This window comes from Aquarana catesbeiana, linkage group LG06, assembly GCF_042186555.1.
Source record: "Aquarana catesbeiana isolate 2022-GZ linkage group LG06, ASM4218655v1, whole genome shotgun sequence".
NCBI classification, from domain to species: Eukaryota; Metazoa; Chordata; class Amphibia; order Anura; family Ranidae; genus Aquarana; species Aquarana catesbeiana.
This window is the reverse complement of record NC_133329.1, coordinates 1,532,154-1,554,713: the sequence shown is the minus strand read 5'-3', so window position 1 is coordinate 1,554,713 and position 22,560 is coordinate 1,532,154. Positions and strand designations below refer to the sequence as shown.

Here is a 22,560-nt window from a genome sequence, read left to right as displayed (position 1 = left end):
ATCCTACTTTTCCTTTATTTTTTTGAGCCCGTCGGCACTGTGATTGAAGATAGATGGACATTGCGGGAATTTTTAAATTTTTTTTTATTAAAGGGGAATTGTCAAAAACTGTGTATTGTGGTTTTTACTTTTTTGGTGAATGGGTAGGGGTACAATGTCCCGATACCCATTCACATAGGGGGGGGCCGGGATCTGGGAGTCCCCTTGTTAAAAAGAACTTCCAGATTCCGACCAGCCCGCCCGCAGATCCTGACAACTAATGGCCAGGGTTGTCGGGAAAAGGCAATCACTTGCTGCCCCCTCCCCCCTTTCCTGACCTGCCGGCTGCACGCTCAAATATGGGTATGGTATGGATTTTGGGGGGGCCCAAAAAATGTTTTTGTATCTTCTGGTGTGGAGTTCCCCTTAAAATCTATATCAGACATGAAGGGCCTGGTATGGACTGGGGGGGGGGGGGGGGGGGACCACACGCCATTTTTTTCTTTATATATTTTTCTATTGACGGCATTTGTTATCTTTACATTCATCTGCCAATGGGGAAGCCTGCTGACAGATGATGGTTCGTAAGGACACGGGCGGGCGGCTTCCCGGCCCACTGCTCAACAACCAGCTATTCTTTACACAGAATTCCAATCGGTCTGAAAAGTTGGAATTTGTTAGAAAATGAATAAATGAAACAAAACAATTTTTTCCATTCTGCACGTCTGGTGAATTTTGAGTGAATTTTGGGTGAAAGTTGGGTGAATGTTGTATAAAAGGTTGGATGATTGTTGAGTGAATGTCAGGTGAATCTTCTTTGCATATTGAGTGAACGTTGAGTGAATGTTCTTTGAATATTGAGTGAATGTTCTTTGAATGTTGAGTGAATGTTCTTTGAATGTTGAGTGAATGTTGGGTGAACAAAATGTATACAGCGACCCCACAGAGAACACCAGATGACGGGCTGAGTGCAGGAAAATGGTTTATTAGTTGTGAATACAGTGGGATAAGCCCCTCCCACAGAGCTCATTATCCCCACCCACGTGGTACGATGTCCCCTCCCCCGGACTCGGCACTGCCGGGTTTTCCATGTATCCTGCTGGAGATAGGCCTTATGATAGGCAGACCACTCAGATATTGGGGAGCAGAGCTGACCACCTACTGAAAATACTGAATGCCTGGCTGTGTCTGGGGGGTTCAGTAAGTCTCTGATGGAAAGAAGCATGCAGCCAGTGAGGTCCGGAATCCTGACCTCCATGAAAAGATGAAACTGCCAGGTCACCATGACAGCCAGGCAACCGGGAATTGTCAGTCAATTCGGCAATGACAGCCGACAACCTCTGAACTGTCTGGACTCCGGAGACAGCCGCCCATGTCTGCGCTCCTGTATAGGAAGGCGATACGCGGGGTTCTCAGGGAGGCCGGATAATGGAGGGAATTCATAGCACATTGGTGGAAATGATTCCGGATCCTGGACTGTGCGAGTCAGCACCGCTCCAAACTGCAGACATCCACTGTCACGTCAAGACAATATAGGGGGACTGGTCCAGAAATCAGGGTTAGAAGGTCAAAATGTGGGGTTATGGGGTCAGATGTTGGGGTTGGAGGGGGAAAATGTGGGGTAACAGGGTTACATGTTGGAGTCACAGGGTCAGGTGGCGGGGCCACGGGGTCAAATGATGAGGTCACGGGATTAAATGAGGTCAGATGGATAGGGTCATGGGATCAAATGAGGTCACAGGGTCAGGGGTCAGATGATGAGGTCACAGGGTCAGGGGTCAGATGTCGGGGTCAGGTCTGAATGCCTTTGGTCAGCTTGAGGGAGAAGTCGATGTGTGGGTATCCTTGAGTCAGGCAGCCCATGGACACCACATCCACATGGGGTCCCAGGAACTGCAGGACATTGTGGGGGGTCACCCCTCCGGAGGCCTCCACCACCACACTGGGGTACACCATCTTCACCGCGAGCGCTGCCTGATGGAGTGACTAGAAGGGAAGGGATACAAGGAGAACGTTACTGATCACTGTCACCCCCGGCAACCAATCAGGGACTTACTAATGCTATCCAGCAAACACTGCAGCTGTGCTAATGTCAGTGGTTGAAGTGAGGAAGGGTTAGGCCTCCTGTCAGGTATGTACTGCTGTCTGTGTCCCCTCTGGGCCGTTTCATTCACAGATACACCAAGTTCTCTGATGATCTGCAGACAGAATCCAGAGAGAACCTCACAAGGTCACTGGGAACGTAGTACCTGAACCTTCTGGGTGTCACCTCCAGATATCCAGGATTGGGTGTGATTGGTGTCATGTCCCCTCCCCCCCGGGTTCTCCACTTTCTGAAGGGCTGTGATCCTATGAATATGACTGGATTCCCTTATCCGGGTATGTGGGGTGATACAGAGAAATATGGAGCGATATGGGGTATGTGGAGCAATATGGGGTATGTGGAGTAATATGGATGGTCTTCATTATTCTACAGCAGCCAATAGAATGTCCCTGCAGTACTTCCTGTGCATTATGGGGCAGTGAATGGTTAAGGGGTATAGTCAAGGGGCAGAAAGTTACCTCTGGGGTAAAATTATCCAGCATGATAATATCTGCTCCAGATCCTGCAGCTTCCAGAGCCTCCTTCTCCGACCGACACTCCACCTCCACCTTCAGAGTGTGACCGGCCACCGAGCGCACCCCGCGCACAGCCTACCGGGTACAAAGACACCCACCGAAAGATGGGGACATCAGATATCAGCTGTCCATCACCTCTATATTACACCGGAAGCCCAATAAAGAGACCCTCTAAGATCACAGACAACCCCACCATCACCCCTACTGTCCCCCACCATCATCCCTATTTACCCCACCATCATCCCTATCGCATGTCCCCCACCATCACCCCTACTGTCCCCACCATCATCCCTATCGCATGTCCCCCACCATCATCCCCTACCATATGTACTCCTTAACTTCTGTCATATGTCCCCCACCATCTCCCTTACTTTGTGTCCCTACCATGACCTCTGCCATATGTCCCACACCATCACCCCTACAGTATGTCCCTTGACATCACCCCTGCCATATATCTCCACCATCTCCCCCAGAATGACACCTGCCATCATCCCGGCCATATGTCTTCCAACTTCACCTCTAGTATATATCCCCCACCTTCACCCCTGCCATATGTCCTTTATCTTCACTCTACTGTATGTCCACCACCATTACCCCTGCTATATGTCCACCACCATTACCCCTGCTATATGTCCTCCATCTTCACCCCTGCCATATCTCCTCTACAGTATGGCCCCCACCATCTCCCCTACAGTATGGCCCCCCACCATCTCCCCTACAGTATGGCCCCCCCACCATCTCCCCTACAGTATGGCCCCCCCACCATCTCCCCTACAGTATGGCCCCCCCACCATCTCCCCTACAGTATGGCCCCCCACCATCTCCCCTACAGTATGGCCCCCCACCATCTCCCCTACAGTATGGCCCCCCACCATCTCCCCTGCTGAATATCCCCCACCATCTGAATGTTCCCCACTATCAACGTCCTCCACCAACACCCCTACCGTGTGTCCCCTGCCATCACTCCTACCATATCTCCTTCACCAACCCACCTACCATAATTCCCACCATCGTCCCTACCATACTGTCCAATCCATCAGCTCTACTGCATGTCCCCCACCATCACCCCTACTGTATATCCCCTACCATATCTCCTTTACCATCTCACCAACCATAATACTCCATATAGTCTTTACCATACTTTCTTCTCCATCACCCCTACTGTATTTCATTCACCATCACCTGTTCTGTATGTCCCCCACAATTACCTCTACTATATGTGTCCATTATATCTCCTTCAACACCTTTTCTCTTCATCACCACTCCTACCATATGTACCCCACCATCGCCCCTACCATAAATCCCCCCCCCCCCAACATCCCAACACTTCCTTCCTCTCCATTATTTCTACTGTATGCTCCGTACCATCAACTTACCATAAAGCCCCCCCTCTCATACTTTGATCTTCATCACCCCTACAGTAAATCCCCTTTATCTCTGTATTTGTTCCCACAAATAACCCCACCCATTCCTCACCTCTTGGACCCCGCCCATTGCCCATATATGGTTGTCCTTCAGCATGACTAGGTCTCCAGTCCCATAACGGTGAGTTCCAGCTCCTCCCACCAGCAGGCCATATTTCTCAGGAAGGCGGAATCCGGGCGTGGTCTTCCTGGTCCCAGTCACCTTCCCTGGCCATCCTGACTTCCTGGCCTGTTCCGTCACCTTCCTGGCTAGTGTAGCCACTCCGCTGACCCGGGACAGGGCGTTTAGAGCCGGCCGCTCAGCCAAGAGGAGGTCGGTGAGCTGACCTGAAACAGAAAGTAGATCATATCATATGCTGTATGAGAAGAAATATGGGACAGTAGCCTTCCACCCTCCCGCCATGTGCCCCTGTATAGGGGGATGGGGCTGATCTCATAACTCAGAGAGGAGACACTTCAAGGAACCAAGAAAAACCTACCAGGGCCTACTCAGAGAAGCTCATAGTCAATAATTCACCCTTATCAGGAGTCTGTACTGGGGCGGAGCCGGGGAGAAGACAAGCGCCAAGAAAACTGCATGAAGGAAAAGTAAACTGGGCGCAAACCAACAGACTGAGGTGTGACCAAAGAAGGTGATAGTATCAGTATAACCCATCTCTTTTTCATCTAATTGGTGGGAATCAGGTCAGAAGTTGTCATTTAGGACTGAAAGTGATCACCCAACAACCATTAAAGTGAATACAAGGCCAAAACATTTTTTTTTTTTTTGTAGTTTTGGATGAAGTAGGAAAAGGTTAAAACCCATGTATGCGTCCCACTTGGGAGATCTGTAGACACAACAGGAAGTGAGCGGAGACCTCTCCATAATGAGGTAAACATGTTAGATGTTACCAGAACAGGTGTCCATGTTGAAAGATTTCCCCTCACTTCCTGTTCTGGTGACAACACAAAATCTTGGATTTCCCCTCACTTTGGGTCTCAGTGACACCAGGACTTGATATAGAGGGTGAATCTTGGCTACGACCAGAAAACCCCCAACCCATCACTCATTGAAGGATGGAAACCCCCAACCCATCACTCATTGAAGGATGGAAACCCCCAACCCATCACTCACTATACAATGGAGACCACCCAACCCATACCGGGTCCCTATAATCCACAACTTATTGTGCGATAAAGACACCCAACCCATTATGCATTTTAAGGTGGAGACATCCAACCCTTGACTTCTACGATGGAAACCACCCAACCCATCACTCGTACTATTGATATGGAAATTTCGCTATGCGCTACGTGTAATCCATGTCTCCTGCGCTAATAAATCGCCTTTTGGTATAATGCATCTGTGTCTACCCGTATCTTCCCAACAGACATGATCACCATCCTCACATCCTCAGCTTCACAGGCAGACTTGCCGATAATGGGAGCAATCTTTATTTATATAACAATAGAGCTTGTTAACTTCACAATCGGTCAATCAAGCGCAGGAATTCCTTCAAACAGGAGGAGTTATACAAATCCCAACCAATGAACAATGACTAGAGGAGTCGATGGGCGTGTCTGGGCGGAGGCAGTGTGTATGATTTCCCGCCCCTTGTACCTGTAAGAGATGCTCTCCAGTAAGACAAAGGAAGGCACATGGCTGGTCTTGAAATCATGGACGCTGTCCCCGACCACAACGCACTTTAAAGACTGACGTTTTTACCGTTGGCGTGGATCCTTATTCTGCATTGTTCAGAGAATAACACATACCCGGATTATTCTACCATTCCTGAGGATGGGAGATTATTTGCAGGAACGCGCCATAGCCTCTCTACATTCTGATCAGACAGACACACGAGCGCACATCCCCCTTAACCGATAATGTCTTTGCAGAGTGAACACATCCCCCCCCCTAGACGATCGTCTGTATTGCACAGGAGGCCTTTGCTGGTGGACATATCCCCACTCTGCAAACACCTCTCTGCAACCTCAAGAAGCTTTTCACTACCAAAACGGGTCTCAACTGGCATCGGTCTGCCCCAGTCCTCTCTTTAGAGCGGGCTGCAGGAGAACTAACACTGGGAGACACTGTGACAATACATATTAAATACATAGTTACATACATAGTTAGTAAGGTTGAATAAAGACACCAGTCCATCCAGTTCAACCTGAGTGAGTGTGGGTGCATGTCTACAATTGTTCCTATCCCATTGTACATCGCACACTCACATCGGTCCCTAACCACAAGGAGCCCACAATCCAAGGTCCCCCATTCATATACTAGGGCCAATTTTGGACAGAAGCCAATTAACCTACCAGCATGTCTTTGGAGTGTGGGAGGAAACCCACGCAGGCACAGGGAGAACATGTAAACTCCAGGCAGGTAGTGTCGTGGTTGGTATTCTAACCAGCGACCCGTTTTACTGCTAGGCGAGAGTGCCACCCACTACACCACTGTGCCACCCCTACATCTTGATAAAATTTCCACAACACAATGGAACCCAACCAGCCCATCACTTCTACGATGGAACCCACCCAGCCCTTCGCTCCTACGATGGAACCCACCCAGCCCATCGCTTCTACAATGGAACCCACCCAGCCCTTCGCTCCTACAATGGAACCCACCCAGCCCATCGCTTCTACGATGGAACCCACCCAGCCCATCGCTCCTACAATGGAACCCACCCAGCCCATTGCTCCTACGATGGAACCCACCCAGCCCATCGCTTCTACAATGGAACCCACCCAGCCCTTCGCTCCTACAATGGAACCCACCCAGCCCATCGCTTCTACGATGGAACCCACCCAGCCCATCGCTCCTACGATGGAACCCACCCAGCCCATTGCTCCTACGATGGAACCCACCCAGCCCATTGCTCCTACGATGGAACCCACCCAGCCCATTGCTCCTACGATGGAACCCACCCAGCCCATCGCTTCTACGATGGAACCCACCCAGCCCATCGCTCCTACGATGGAACCCACCCTGCCCATCGCTCCTACGATGGAACCCACCCAGCCCATCGCTTCTACGGTGGAACCCACCCAGCCCTTCGCTCCTACAATGGAACCCACCCAGCCCTTCGCTTCTACGATGGAACCCACCCAGCCCATCGCTTCTACGATGGAACCCACCCAGCCCATCGCTCGGACGGTGGAACCCACCCAGCCCATCGCTCGGACGGTGGAACCCACCCAGCCCATCGCTCGGACAGTGGAATCCACCTAGCCCATCACTCATACGACGGAACCCACCTAGCCCATCACCCATTATACGGTTGAGCAAAATGCCATGCATCCATGCCTGGAGTGCCTGTAGACCAGAAGTGGCTGCACAAAGGCTGCATGGGATCAGCAGATCTGAGGTTGAAAAAAATCTAACATTGACTATTCAGTTACCTATGGAGAAGAAACATTTATAACACTCCATCTACTCCACCCACAATAAACCTCTCACCTTGGACAGTGGCCACTCTAGTGATGGGCTCCAGCCACTCTCCGTCATGGTGCTGCCACTCAACGCTGCACCCGGCCTCCTCACATACTGCCTGGAAGAACGGACAACCAGCTAGGACCCCTGCAGACTTGCAGAGAAGTATCGCCTCCTGAGACTGTGGGGCACCACCACAAGCTGCCCACCCTGCGATATCAAGGCTGGGGGCGTCCTCTGCCAGCCAATCCCGAGCCAGCTGACGGAGGCGGCTATGTGGCAAAAGCAGCGTCAGGTCATTGGATGCCATGATCCGCGGGGGCTGGTCCTGCAGAGAATGATTTCACTCATTGTCCGTCCACAATAATCCAGAAACATAAATTATAACCAAAACCAGGTCCCACTCCACCCTAAACTGGACACACCCATGATCAAAGCCACATATATGGATGAAGGCCTTTGGCTTACTTCACCTTCCAGCGTGTGAGCTCACACCGCCATGTTGGCATTTCCCATCACATTTCCTTGTTTGCTCCACCAGAGAGTCTCCCTTCTCCTGTAGTGTAATGTTCAGCCAAGGGGCTCCAGTGAAAAATGAGACCCCTGAAATGATCATAGAAGGAGGGTGGAGCTAGGAGCACCAAAGTCACATGACCTATGGGAAGCTTGTGTGAAATCTGCCCCAAAGTATGTCTGCCCCCAAAATTCAGTTTAGAGTGGAGTGAGCCCTTCATACATACAACCTATAACCCTTCACCCCCCCTGAGCTGCTCACAACCCCCACCCCCTGGGACCTCAGACCCCCTACACCACCTGACAACATAACTATAGCCCTTCACTCTGTGACCCCAAAAATGTACCCTACTCCCAACTTATAGCGACATCTGACCCCCCCATTCTCCCCCACCCCCCTTTTGACCCCAATGCTCTGTCACTGCTCCCTTCCTCTGACCTCTCACCCCTCCCGATCACTGCTCCCCCCCTCTGTGTAGAAAAAACGAGGATAAAGGAGCGCCTAGTGATCAATTAATCAATCAATTAATTTTATTTGAAATTTCAGCAATTAAAAGAGACCAACGCAGTTCGGGGACTAAAGACGCCTTCATCAGGGCTGTTTGGAAAAGTGTAAAAAAAAAAAAAAACAAGGATAAAAGCGAAATTAAAGGGCCACAATCAGAAACAATCGCTGACTGAATGCTATGCACAAGTATTGTGTAAAAAAACTCCACCTACATTCATAGTAAAATATTTCCCCATTATACTGAGGATATCATATCATGTATATTATAGATGTTGTTGTCAATTGTATGCGGAAGAAAAACACGTAAAGATTTATATAGGAAAAAACTTTTCACCTCTTTCCCCCCACCAGAGAGCGCCGTCACCTCTCTCCCCCCACCAGAGAGCGCAGTCACCTCTCTCCCCCCACCAGAGAGCGCAGTCACCTCTCTCCCCCCCCACCAGAGAGCGCCGTCACCTCTCTCCCCCCACCACCAGAGAGCGCCGTCACCTCTCTCCCCCCACCACCAGAGAGCGCCGTCACCTCTCTCCCCCCACCACCACAGAGCGCCGTCACCTCTCCCCCCCACCACCACCAGAGAGCGCCGTCACCTCTCTCCCCCCACCACCAGAGAGCGCCGTCACCTCTCTCCCCCCACCACCACAGAGCGCCGTCACCTCTCTCCCCCCACCACCACAGAGCGCCGTCACCTCTCCCCCCCACCACCACCAGAGAGCGCCGTCACCTCTCTCCCCCCACTACCACAGAGCGCCGTCACCTCTCCCCCCCCACCACCACCAGAGAGCGCCGTCACCTCTCTCCCCCCACCACCAGAGAGCGCCGTCACCTCTCTCCCCCCCACCACCAGAGAGCGCAGTCACCTCTCTCCCCCCACCACCAGAGAGCGCCGTCACCTCTCTCCCCCCCACCACCAGAGAGCGCAGTCACCTCTTTCCCCCACCACCAGAGAGCGCAGTCACCTCTTTCCCCCACCACCAGAGAGCGCAGTCACCTCTTTCCCCCACCACCAGAGAGCGCCGTCACCTCTCTCCCCCCACCACCAGAGAGCGCCGTCACCTCTCTCCCCCCCACCACCAGAGAGCGCCGTCACCTCTCTCCCCTCACCACCAGAGAGCGCCGTCACCTCTCTCCCCTCACCACCAGAGAGCGCCGTCACCTCTCTCCCCCCACCACCAGAGAGCGCCGTCACCTCTCTCCCCCCCACCACCAGAGAGCGCCGTCACCTCTCTCCCCTCACCACCAGAGAGCGCCGTCACCTCTCTCCCCTCACCACCAGAGAGCGCCGTCACCTCTCTCCTATCACCACCAGAGAGCGCCGTCACCTCTCTCCCCCCACCACCACAGAGCGCCGTCACCTCTCTCCCCCCCACCAGAGAGCGCCGTCACCTCTCTCCCCCCCACCAGAGAGCGCCGTCACCTCTCTCCCCCCACCACCAGAGAGCGCCGTCACCTCTCTCCCCCCACCACCACAGAGCGCCGTCACCTCTCTCCCCCCACCACCACAGAGCGCCGTCACCTCTCCCCCCACCACCACCAGAGAGCGCCGTCACCTCTCTCCCCCCACTACCAGAGAGCGCCGTCACCTCTCTCCCCCCACCACCAGAGAGCGCCGTCACCTCTCTCCCCCCACCACCACCAGAGAGCGCCGTCACCTCTCTCCCCCCACTACCAGAGAGCGCCGTCACCTCTCTCCCCCCACCACCAGAGAGCGCCGTCACCTCTTTCCCCCCACCACCAGAGAGCGCCTTCACCTCTCTCCCCCCACCACCAGAGAGCCGTCCCCTCTCTCCTGTCACCACCAGAGAGCGCCGTCACCTCTCCCCCCCCACCAGAGAGCGCCGTCACCTCTCTCCCCCCACCACCAGAGAGCGCCGTCACCTCTCTCTCCCCACCACCAGAGAGCGCCGTCACCTCTCTCCCCCCACCACCAGAGAGCGCCGTCACCTCTCTCCCCCCACCAGAGAGCGCCGTCACCTCTCTCCCCCCACCACCACCAGAGAGCACCGTCACCTCTCTCCCCCCACCACCAGAGAGCGCCGTCACCTCTCTCCCCCCACCACCAGAGAGCGCCGTCACCTCTCTCCCCCCACCACCAGAGAGCGCCGTCACCTCTCTCCCGTCACCACCAGAGAGCGCCGTCACCTCTCTCCCCCCACCACCAGAGAGCGCCGTCACCTCTCCCCCCCACCACCAGAGAGCGCCGTCACCTCTCTCCTCCCACCACCACAGAGCGCCGTCACCTCTCTCCCCCCACCACCAGATTGCGCCGTCACCTCTCTCCCCTCACCACCACAGAGCGCCGTCACCTCTCTCCCCTCACCACCACCAGAGAGCGCCTTCACCTCTCTCCCCCCACCACCACCAGAGAGCGCCTTCACCTCTCTCCCCCCACCACCAGAGAGCGCCGTCACCTCTCTCCCCCCACCACCAGAGAACGCCGTCACCTCTCTCCCCTCACCACCACCAGAGAGCGCCGTCACCTCTCTCCCCCCACCACCAGAGAGCGCCGTCACCTCTCTCCCCCCACCAGAGAGCGCCGTCACCTCTCTCCCCCCACCAGAGAGCGCCGTCACCTCTCTCCCCCCACCAGAGAGCGCCGTCACCTCTCTCCCATCACCACCAGAGAGCGCCGTCACCTCTCTCCCGTCACCACCAGAGAGCGCCGTCACCTCTCTCCCGTCACCACCAGAGAGCGCCGTCACATCTCTCCCGTCACCACCAGAGAGCGCCGTCACCTCTCTCCCCCCCACCACCAGAGAGCGCCGTCACCTCTCTCCCCCCCACCACCAGAGAGCGCCGTCACCTCTCTCCCCCCACCACCAGAGAGCGCCGTCACCTCTCTCCCCCCACCACCAGAGAGCGCCGTCACCTCTCTCCCCCCACCAGAGAGCGCCGTCACCTCTCTCCCATCACCACCAGAGAGCGCCGTCACCTCTCTCCCATCACCACCAGAGAGCGCCGTCACCTCTCTCCCCTCACCACCACCAGAGAGCGCCGTCACCTCTCTCCCCTCACCACCACCAGAGAGCGCCTTCACCTCTCTCCCATCACCACCAGAGAGCGCCGTCACCTCTCTCCCATCACCACCAGAGAGCGCCGTCACCTCTCTCCCATCACCACCAGAGAGCGCCGTCACCTCTCTCCCATCACCACCAGAGAGCGCCGTCACCTCTCTCCCCTCACCACCACCAGAGAGCGCCGTCACCTCTCTCCCCCCACCAGAGAGCGCCGTCACCTCTCTCCCCCCACCAGAGAGCGCCGTCACCTCTCTCCCATCACCACCAGAGAGCGCCGTCACCTCTCTCCCATCACCACCAGAGAGCGCCGTCACATCTCTCCCGTCACCACCAGAGAGCGCCGTCACCTCTCTCCCGTCACCACCAGAGAGCGCCGTCACCTCTCTCCCGTCACCACCAGAGAGCGCCGTCACCTCTCCCCCCCACCACCACCAGAGAGGGCCGTCACCTCTCTCCCCTCACCACTACCAGAGAGCGCCGTCACCTCTCCCCCTCACCGCCAGAGAGCGCCGTCACCACTCCCCCCCACCACCACCAGAGAGCGCCGTCACCTCTCTCCTCCCACCAGAGAGCGCCGTCACCTCTCTCCCCCCACCACCACAGAGCGCCGTCACCTCTCTCCCCCCACCACCACAGAGCGCCGTCACCTCTCCCTCCCACCACCAGAGAGCACCGTCACCTCTCCCCCCCACCACCAGAGAGCGCCGTCACCTCTCCCCCCCACCACCAGAGAGCGCCGTCACCTCTCCCCCCCCACCACCAGAGAGCGCCGTCACCTCTCCCCCCCCACCACCAGAGAGCGCCGTCACCTCTCCCCCCCACCACCAGAGAGCGCCGTCACCTCTCCCCCCCACCACCAGAGAGCACCGTCACCTCTCCCCCCCCACCACCAGAGAGCGCCGTCACCTCTCCCCCCCCACCAGAGAGTGCCGTCACCTCTCCCCCCCCACCAGAGAGCGCCGTCACCTCTCCCCCCCACCACCAGAGAGCGCCGTCACCTCTCCCCCCCACCACCAGAGAGCGCCGTCACCTCTCCCCCCCCACCAGAGAGTGCCGTCACCTCTCCCCCCCCACCAGAGAGCACCGTCACCTCTCCCCCCCCACCACCAGAGAGCGCCGTCACCTCTCCCCCCCCACCAGAGAGTGCCGTCACCTCTCCCCCCCCACCAGAGAGCACCGTCACCTCTCCCCCCCACCACCAGAGAGTGCCGTCACCTCTCTCCCACCACCAGAGAGCGCCGTCACCTCTCTCCTCCCATCACCAGAGAGTGCCGTCACTTCTCTCCTCCCATCACCAGAGAGCGCCGTCACCTCTCTCCCACCACCAGAGAGCGCCGTCACTTCTCTCCTCCCATCACCAGAGGGTGCCGTCACTTCTCTCCTCCCATCACCAGAGGGTGCCGTCACTTCTCTCCTCCCATCACCAGAGAGCGCCGTCACCTCTCTCCCCCCACCACCAGAGGGTGCCGTCACTTCTCTCCTCCCATCACCAGAGAGCGCCGTCACCTCTCTCCCCCCACCACCAGAGAGCGCCGTCACCTCTCCCCCCCCACCACCAGAGAGCGCCGTCACCTCTCCCCCCCCACCAGAGAGCGCCGTCACCTCTCCCCCCCACCACCAGAGAGCGCCGTCACCTCTCCCCCCCCACCAGAGAGCGCCGTCACCTCTCTCCTCCCATCACCAGAGAGTGCCGTCACCTCTCTCCCACCACCAGAGAGCGCCGTCACTTCTCTCCTCCCATCACCAGAGGGTGCCGTCACTTCTCTCCTCCCATCACCAGAGAGCGCCGTCACCTCTCTCCCCCCACCACCAGAGGGTGCCGTCACTTCTCTCCTCCCATCACCAGAGAGCGCCGTCACCTCTCTCCCCCCACCACCAGAGGGTGCCGTCACTTCTCTCCTCCCATCACCAGAGAGCGCCGTCACCTCTCTCCCCCCACCACCAGAGAGCGCCGTCACCTCTCTCCCCCCACCAGTCTATACTAATCATCTCACAGATAACATGAAATACAGGGACAGCTTCTACAAAGATTCTGATTCCGGGGTGATCTTCTATAGTTGGGGTGTTCAGCTGGTAGAGTGTGAAGGAGAAGACTATGAGGTCCTCACCTGGACTGGTAGAAATCCTCAACACTGGCTGGGTGGTCAGAGGCAGCAATGAGAAGGAAGATTTGCCCCAGAGATTTATAGCTTGACTGGTGGGAGGGACTAAGTGATGACACCCGTGGGGGAGGTGCTTAGTGCACAATATTGGTTCAGGTGAATGGGGGGGGTATTATGGGGTATTTATTCTTATTCATTGAGATTGAAAACTTTGTACATTAGCAGGTCAGATGTGGAGGAGGGGAGGGGATGGATATGGACAGTATGAAGGAGGTCATAATAAATTGTGGGGCAAATCTGCCTTCTCATTGCTGCCTCTGACCACCCAGCCAGTGCTGAGGACTTCTACCAGTCCAGGTGAGGACGTCATAGTCTTCTCCTTCACACTCTACCAGCTGAACACCCCAACATAGAAGATCACCCCGGGATCAGAATCCTTTCTTTGTGACGGCGCTCTCTGGTGGTGGGGTGAGAGAGGTGACGGTGCTCTCTGGTGGTGGGGTGAGAGGGGATGGCGCTCTCTGGTGGTGGAGTGAGAGAGGGGACGGTGCTCTCTGGTGGTGGGGGGAGAGAGGGGACGGCGCTCTCTGGTGGTGGAGGGGAGAGAGGGGACGGCGCTCTCTGGTGGTGGGAGGAGAGAGGGGACGGCGCTCTCTGGTGGTGGGGTGAGAGAGGGGACGGCGCTCTCTGGTGGTGGGGTGAGAGAGGGGACGGCGCTCTCTGGTGGTGGGAGGAGAGAGGGGACGGCGCTCTCTGGTGGTGGGAGGAGAGAGGGGACGGCGCTCTCTGGTGGTGGGGTGAGAGAGGGGACGGCGCTCTCTGGTGGTGGGGGGAGAGAGGGGACGGCGCTCTGTGGTGGTGGGGTGAGAGAGGTGACGGCGCTCTCTGGTGGTGGGGTGAGAGGGGATGGCGCTCTCTGGTGGTGGGGTGAGAGAGGGGACGGCGCTCTCTGATGGTGGGAGGAGAGAGGGGACGGCGCTCTCTGGTGGTGGGAGGAGAGAGGGGACGGCGCTCTCTGGTGGTGGGGAGAGAGAGGTGACGGTGCTCTCTGGTGGTGGGGGGAGAGAGGGGACGGCGCTCTCTGGTGGTGGGGGGGAGAGAGGGGACGGCGCTCTCTGGTGGTGGAGGGGAGAGAGGGGACAGCGCTCTCTGGTGGTGGAGGGGAGAGAGGGGACGGCGCTCTCTGGTGGTGGGGGGGAGAGAGGGGACGGCGCTCTCTGGTGGTGGGGTGAGAGGGGATGGCGCTCTCTGGTGGTGGGGTGAGAGAGGGGACGGTGCTCTCTGGTGGTGGGGGGAGAGAGGGGACGGCGCTCTCTGGTGGTGGGGTGAGAGAGGTGACGGAGCTCTCTGGTGGTGGGGGGAGAGAGGGGACGGCGCTCTCTGTTGGTGGAGGGAGAGAGGTGACGGCGCTCTCTGGTGGTGGGGTGAGAGAGGGGACGGCGCTCTCTGATGGTGGGAGGAGAGAGGGGACGGCGCTCTCTGGTGGTGGGCGGAGAGAGGGGACGGCGCTCTCTGGTGGTGGGGGGAGAGAGGTGACGGTGCTCTCTGGTGGTGGGGGGAGAGAGGGGACGGCGCTCTCTGGTGGTGGGGGGGAGAGAGGGGACGGCGCTCGAGAAGGGACGGCGCTCTCTGGTGGTGGAGGGGAGAGAGGGGACGGCGCTCTCTGGTGGTGGAGGGGAGAGAGGGGACGGCGCTCTCTGGTGGTGGGGGGGAGAGAGGGGACGGCGCTCTCTGGTGGTGGGGGGGAGAGAGGGGACGGCGCTCTCTGGTGGTGGAGGGGAGAGAGGGGACGGCGCTCTCTGGTGGTGGAGGGGAGAGAGGGGACGGCGCTCTCTGGTGGGGGGGAGAGAGGGGACGGCGCTCTCTGGTGGTGGAGGGGAGAGAGGGGACGGCGCTCTCTGGTGGTGGAGGGGAGAGAGGGGACGGCGCTCTCTGGTGGTGGGGGGGAGAGAGGGGACGGCGCTCTCTGGTGGTGGAAGAGAGGCTGTAATGTATTGTCGGGTCTCAGCAATATAGATAAAACTCATTGAAAAAAAAGACATGCGTTCCACCCCAGTCCATTACCAGGCCCTGGTATGGATATTAAGGGGAACCCTGTGCGAAATTTAAAAACAAAGGCTTGGGGTCCCCCCCCAAATCCATACCAGACCCTTATCTGAGCATGCAGGCCGCAGGAAAGGGGGGGGGAGAGATGTGAGAGCGGGCCCCCACCTCCTGAACCGTACCAAGCCACATGCCCTTAACATGGAGAGGGTGCTTTGGGGTCCCCTACAAAACTCCTTGTCCCCATGTTGATGGGGACAAGGGCCTCATCCCCACAACCCTTGCCCGGTGGTTGGGGGGGGTTTGCGGGCGGGGGGCTTATCGGAATCTGGAAGCCCTCTTTAACATGGAAACTATTTTCCTTTTTTTTTTTTTCTCGGGACCGGACGCCATGATTGAAGATGGATGGACATCGCCGGACATCTTTTTTTTATATTTATTTTATTTGTTTTTTTTTAATAAAGGAATTGTCCAAAACTGTCTCCTGTCATTTTTTACTTTTTTGACACTTTTTCTGGTGAATGGGTAGGGGTACAATGTACTCGATACCCATTCACATGGGGGGGGGGCCTGCTGGGATCTGGGGGTCTCCTTGTTAAAGGGGGCTTCCAGATTTTCCAATATGCCCCCCCGCCCGCAGACCCCCACAACCACCGGGCAAGGGTTGTGGGGATGAGGCCCTTGTTGAGGGCATGTGGTCTGGTACAATTCAGGAACCGGGGGGTGCTCTTTTGTCTCCCCCCCCCCTTTTCCTGGGGCCTTGCAGGTTGTGTGCTCAGATAAGACTCTGAGCATTTTGAGATGGGAATGAGGGATGCCTACTAGCAAATGTATGTAGACATAGGACACGCCCCTGCAACACCCCCTTAAAGGGGACATAGCCAAAAAAAGTTAATTAAATCCACAAGTGCTTTTTTTTTTTTTTAACCACTTCTATTCCTTTATATTGGCTTTTGGAATTTACAAATGCAGCAATTTAGAAATCAGATGAAATGTTTAGTGCTGGGAAACACTTTTTAAAAGATAAAAAGTTCATTTTATATAAAACAGCCCCTCCAAATCCGGGACAGCTCCTCCAAATCCAAGGACTTAGTCCCCCTGAACCATGATTGGCCCAAGGCACGCTGCCTTGGGCCAATCATGGCTCTCTCAGCAGAGCGTGCTGTGATTGGCCAAAGCATGCAGGTCAGGTGCATGCTTTGGCCAATCATCATACAGCAGTGCATTATAGGGCGTTCCGCTGCGCTCAAATTTTCCGCGAACACCCCATACGTTCTGTTCGTTTTAGAACAAACAAACACCCGATGTTCGCATCGAACTGCGGGCTCATCCCTACTGCTGAGATCTGCTTGTAAAGAACGTTCTAACAAACGCAGATCATGCATCTAAAAGTTCCTCAATCAATCAGTTTTAATTTTTAATTTTGAAAAGTTTTTTCCTAACATAAATTATATATATATACATATATATATATACATATATACTGTGTGTATATATTATCTCTTTACGTGTTTTTTTTTCCTCCCATACAATTGACCACTTCAATAATATACATGAAATGATATCCTCAGTATAATGGGGAAATATTTTTTATGTATGTAGGTGGAGTTTATTACACAAGAATTGTGCATAGCATTTAGTCAGCGATTGTTTTTGAATGTGGCCCTTTAAATTAAAAAAAAATATATATATATTTGCTGAAACTTCAAATAGAATACAAATTACCTTTTTGATTACCGGCGCTCCTTTATTCTCATTTCTAATACCCCTCCTCCTCTGTGACCTCTCACCTCTCCCGATCACTGCTCCCCTCCTCTGTGACCTCTCACCTCTCCCGATCACTGCTCCCCTCCTCTGTGACCTCTCCCGATCACTGCTCCCCTCCTCTGTGACCTCTCACCCCTCCCGATCACTGCTCCCCTCTGACCTCTCACCTCTCCCGATCACTGCTCCCCTCCTCTGTGACCTCTCACCTCTCCCGATCACTGCTCCCCTCCTCTGTGACCTCTCACCTCTCCCGATCACTGCTCCCCTCCTCTGTGACCTCTCACCCCTCCCGATCACTGCTCCCCTCCTCTGTGACCTCTCACCCCTCCTGATCACTGCTCCCCTCCTCTGTGACCTCTCACCCCTCCCGATCACTGCTGCCCTCCTCTGTGACCTCTCACCTCTCCCGATCACTGCTCCCCTCCTCTGTGACCTCTCACCCCTCCTGATCACTGCTCCCCTCCTCTGTGACCTCTCACCCCTCCCGATCACTGCTCCCCTCCTCTGTGACCTCTCACCTCTCCCGATCACTGCTGCCCTCCTCTGTGACCTCTCACCTCTCCCGATCACTGCTCCCCTCCTCTGTGACCTCTCCCGATCACTGCTCCCCTCCTCTGTGACCTCTCACCTCTCCTGATCACTGCTCCCCTCCTCTGTGACCTCTCCCGATCACTGCTCCCCTTCTCTGTGACCTCTCACCTCTCCCGATCACTGCTCCCCTCCTCTGTGACCTCTCACCTCTCCTGATCACTGCTCCCCCCTCCTCTGTGACCTCTCACCTCTCCCGATCACTGCTCCCCTCCTCTGTGACCTCTCACCTCTCCCGATCACTGCTCCCCTCCTCTGTGACCTCTCACCTCTCCCGATCACTGCTCCCCTCCTCTGTGACCTCTCACCTCTCCCGATCACTGCTCCCCTCCTCTGTGACCTCTCACCCCTCCCGATCACTGCTCCCCTCCTCTGTGACCTCTCACCTCTCCTCCCGATCACTGCTCCCCTCCTCTGTGACCTCTCATCTCTCCCGATCACTGCTCCCCTCCTCTGTGACCTCTCACCTCTCCCGATCACTGCTCCCCTCCTCTGTGACCTCTCACCTCTCCCGATCACTGCTCCCCTCCTCTGTGACCTCTCACCCCTCCCGATCACTGCTCCCCTCCTCTGTGACCTCTCATCTCTCCCGATCACTGCTCCCCTCCTCTGTGACCTCTCACCCCTCCCGATCACTGCTCCCCTCTGACCTCTCACCCCTCCCGATCACTGCTCCCCTCCTCTGTGACCTCTCACCCCTCCCGATCACTGTCCCCTCCTCTGTGACCTCTCACCCCTCCCGATCACTGCTCCCCTCCTCTGTGACCTCTCACCTCTCCCGATCACTGCTCCCCTCCTCTGTGACCTCTCACCTCTCCCGATCACTGCTCCCCTCCTCTGTGACCTCTCACCTCTCCCGATCACTGCTCCCCTCCTCTGTGACCTCTCACCCCTCCCGATCACTGCTCCCCTCCTCTGTGACCTCTCACCCCTCCTGATCACTGCTCCCCTCCTCTGTGACCTCTCACCCCTCCCGATCACTGCTCCCCTCCTCTGTGACCTCTCACCTCTCCCGATCACTGCTGCCCTCCTCTGTGACCTCTCACCTCTCCCGATCACTGCTCCCCTCCTCTGTGACCTCTCCCGATCACTGCTCCCCTCCTCTGTGACCTCTCACCTCTCCTGATCACTGCTCCCCTCCTCTGTGACCTCTCCCGATCACTGCTCCCCTTCTCTGTGACCTCTCACCTCTCCCGATCACTGCTCCCCTCCTCTGTGACCTCTCACCTCTCCTGATCACTGCTCCCCCCTCCTCTGTGACCTCTCACCTCTCCCGATCACTGCTCCCCTCCTCTGTGACCTCTCACCTCTCCCGATCACTGCTCCCCTCCTCTGTGACCTCTCACCTCTCCCGATCACTGCTCCCCTCCTCTGTGACCTCTCACCTCTCCCGATCACTGCTCCCCTCCTCTGTGACCTCTCACCCCTCCCGATCACTGCTCCCCTCCTCTGTGACCTCTCACCTCTCCTCCCGATCACTGCTCCCCTCCTCTGTGACCTCTCATCTCTCCCGATCACTGCTCCCCTCCTCTGTGACCTCTCACCTCTCCCGATCACTGCTCCCCTCCTCTGTGACCTCTCACCTCTCCCGATCACTGCTCCCCTCCTCTGTGACCTCTCACCTCTCCTGATCACTGCTCCCCTCCTCTGTGACCTCTCACCCCTCCCGATCACTGCTCCCCTCCTCTGTGACCTCTCATCTCTCCCGATCACTGCTCCCCTCCTCTGTGACCTCTCACCCCTCCCGATCACTGCTCCCCTCTGACCTCTCACCTCTCCCGATCACTGCTCCCCTCCTCTGTGACCTCTCACCTCTCCCGATCACTGCTCCCCTCCTCTGTGACCTCTCACCTCTCCCGATCACTGCTCCCCTCCTCTGTGACCTCTCACCTCTCCCGATCACTGTTCCCCTCTGTGACCTCTCACCTCTCCTGATCACTGCTCCCCTCCTCTGTGACCTCTCACCTCTCCTGATCACTGCTCCCCTCCTCTGTGACCTCTCACCTCTCCTGATCACTGCTCCCCTCCTCTGTGACCTCTCCCGATCACTGCTCCCCTCCTCTGTGACCTCTCACCTCTCCCGATCACTGCTCCCCTCCTCTGTGACCTCTCACCCCTCCTCCCGATCACTGCTCCCCTCCTCTGTGACCTCTCACCTCTCCCGATCACTGCTCCCCTCCTCTGTGACCTCTCACCCCTCCCGATCACTGCTCCCCTCCTCTGTGACCTCTCACCCCTCCCGATCACTGCTCCCCTCCTCTGTGACCTCTCCCGATCACTGCTCCCCTCCTCTGTGACCTCTCACCTCTCCCGATCACTGCTCCCCCCTCCTCTGTGACCTCTCACCTCTCCCGATCACTGCTCCCCTCCTCTGTGACCTCTCACCTCTCCCAATCACTGCTCCCCTCCTCTGTGACCTCTCACCCCTGCCGATCACTGCTCCCCTCCTCTGTGACCTCTCACCTCTCCCGATCACTGTTCCCCTCTGTGACCTCTCACCTCTCCCGATCACTGCTCCCCTCCTCTGTGACCTCTCACCTCTCCCGATCACTGTTCCCCTCTGTGACCTTTCACCTCTCCTGATCACTGCTCCCCCTCCTCTGTGACCTCTCACCTCTCTCGATCACTGCTCCCCTCCTCTGTGACCTCTCACCTCTCCCGATCACTGCTCCCCTCCTCTGTGACCTCTCACCCCTCCTCCCGATCACTGCTCCCCTCCTCTGTGACCTCTCACCTCTCCCGATCACTGCTCCCCTCCTCTGTGACCTCTCACCCCTCCTCCCGATCACTGCTCCCCTCCTCTGTGACCTCTCACCTCTCCCGATCACTGCTCCCCCCTCCTCTGTGACCTCTCACCTCTCCCGATCACTGCTCCCCTCCTCTGTGACCTCTCACCTCTCCCGATCACTGCTCCCCTTCTCTGTGACCTCTCACCTCTCCCGATCACTGCTCCCCCCTCCTCTGTGACCTCTCACCTCTCCCGATCACTGCTCCCCTCCTCTGTGACCTCTCACCTCTCCCGATCACTGCTCCCCCTCCTCTGTGACCTCTCACCTCTCTCGATCACTGCTCCCCTCCTCTGTGACCTCTCACCTCTCCCGATCACTGCTCCCCTCCTCTGTGACCTCTCACCCCTCCTCCCGATCACTGCTCCCCTCCTCTGTGACCTCTCACCTCTCCCGATCACTGCTCCCCTCCTCTGTGACCTCTCACCCCTCCTCCCGATCACTGCTCCCCTCCTCTGTGACCTCTCACCTCTCCCGATCACTGCTCCCCCCTCCTCTGTGACCTCTCACCTCTCCCGATCACTGCTCCCCTCCTCTGTGACCTCTCACCTCTCCCGATCACTGCTCCCCTCCTCTGTGACCTCTGACCCCTCCTCCCGATCACTGCTCCCCTCCTCTGTGACCTCTCACCTCTCCCGATCACTGCTCCCCTCCTCTGTGACCTCTCACCTCTCCCGATCACTGTTCCCCTCTGTGACCTTTCACCTCTCCTGATCACTGCTCCCCTCCTCTGTGACCTCTCACCTCTCCCGATCACTGCTCCCCTCCTCTGTGACCTCTCACCTCTCCCGATCACTGCTCCCCTCCTCTGTGACCTCTGACCCCTCCTCCCGATCACTGCTCCCCTCCTCTGTGACCTCTCACCTCTCCCGATCACTGCTCCCCTCCTCTGTGACCTCTCACCCCTCCTCCCGATCACTGCTCCCCTCCTCTGTGACCTCTCACCTCTCCCGATCACTGCTCCCCTCCTCTGTGACCTCTCACCTCTCCCGATCACTGCTCCCCTCCTCTGTGACCTCTCCTGTTCTCTGGTCGGAGGTCACCTACCTTCAGCCTGTCAATCGGTGGAGGATTTGGTTCTTCAGGAAATTTGATATCTGGGTTGTAGGATGAATTCCCTCAGTCCCCTCTCATCATCCTCTCTATGGTTGTAGTGTCTGGATGGACAGCATTGTAATGTAGATTCCCAGGTGAGCGGGGAAGAGTTCATAGGTCACATTATTAGGATGGGGGTGGTGGCTTTGCAGGTCACATGATTATATATACATACTATGGAGGGTGAGGGGAACCTTCATATTGACAATAGATTAGAAGAGCTCTGTTTAGTATGACCCTGAGGTCCCGAAATGTGACAATACAGAAGGAATGGTCAGGAGGAACATTACTGAGTGACCCCAGAGAGTATTGTAGTGCTGGGAGAATTACCATAGAGTGTTTTCTATTAGGGGAGTTATCTTATGGAGTAATGTTATTGGCAGAATTACCATAGAGACTATTATTGAACTGGATGAGTAATTGTAGAGACTATTAGAGTACTGGGATAAATCTCCCATGTCAGCCCCTTCTGTCTTCTCATGTCCAACCTTCCTAAATATTATACCAGTCATCCAGGAGGAAAATGTTTCCGCACCCCCTGACCATCACACTTTATAAGCTTGTTGGACTCTCCATTTCAAACCATGGTCACCCCCCCCCCCCAGACCCCATCAAGGCCATTAATATGGAGTTGCCCTTCCGCTCCCCCATGGTCATTAATGTAGAAATGCCCCTCCCCCCCCATGGCCATTTATAGCTCCCCTTTG

General features: G+C 56.6%; 1 protein-coding gene across 2 annotated transcripts; it reads right to left on the bottom strand.

Moving 5' to 3' along the window:
* Positions 1–951: 951 nt before the first annotated feature.
* QPRT (quinolinate phosphoribosyltransferase) lies at positions 952–22,021 on the bottom strand. Of its 2 annotated transcripts, none has more exons than XM_073634706.1 (5): positions 21,743–22,021; positions 7,462–7,762; positions 4,075–4,349; positions 2,542–2,673; positions 952–1,965 (listed from the first exon to the last, which is right to left on the bottom strand). In XM_073634706.1, the coding sequence occupies exons 2-5, from the start codon at positions 7,742–7,744 to the stop codon at positions 1,771–1,773; spliced, it is 885 nt and encodes a 294-aa protein (XP_073490807.1). In that variant the 5' UTR covers positions 7,745–7,762; positions 21,743–22,021; the 3' UTR covers positions 952–1,770. The 2 variants fall into 2 exon arrangements, with proteins under 2 accessions (XP_073490807.1, XP_073490806.1); XM_073634705.1 differs by having other exon boundaries at positions 21,806–22,019.
* Between the last annotated feature and the right edge of the window lie 539 nt (positions 22,022–22,560).

Coding starts and splice junctions, on each gene's coding strand:
- QPRT (XM_073634706.1), bottom strand. CDS start 7,744: ATGGCATCCAATGACCTGACGCTGCTTTTGCCACATAGCCGCCTCCGT. Junction 4,350..7,461: donor TAGAGTGGCCACTGTCCAAG/GTGAGAGGTTTA, acceptor TTTCTGTTTCAG/GTCAGCTCACCGACCTCCTC. Junction 2,674..4,074: donor CAATGGGCGGGGTCCAAGAG/GTGAGGAATGGG, acceptor TGTACCCGGTAG/GCTGTGCGCGGGGTGCGCTC.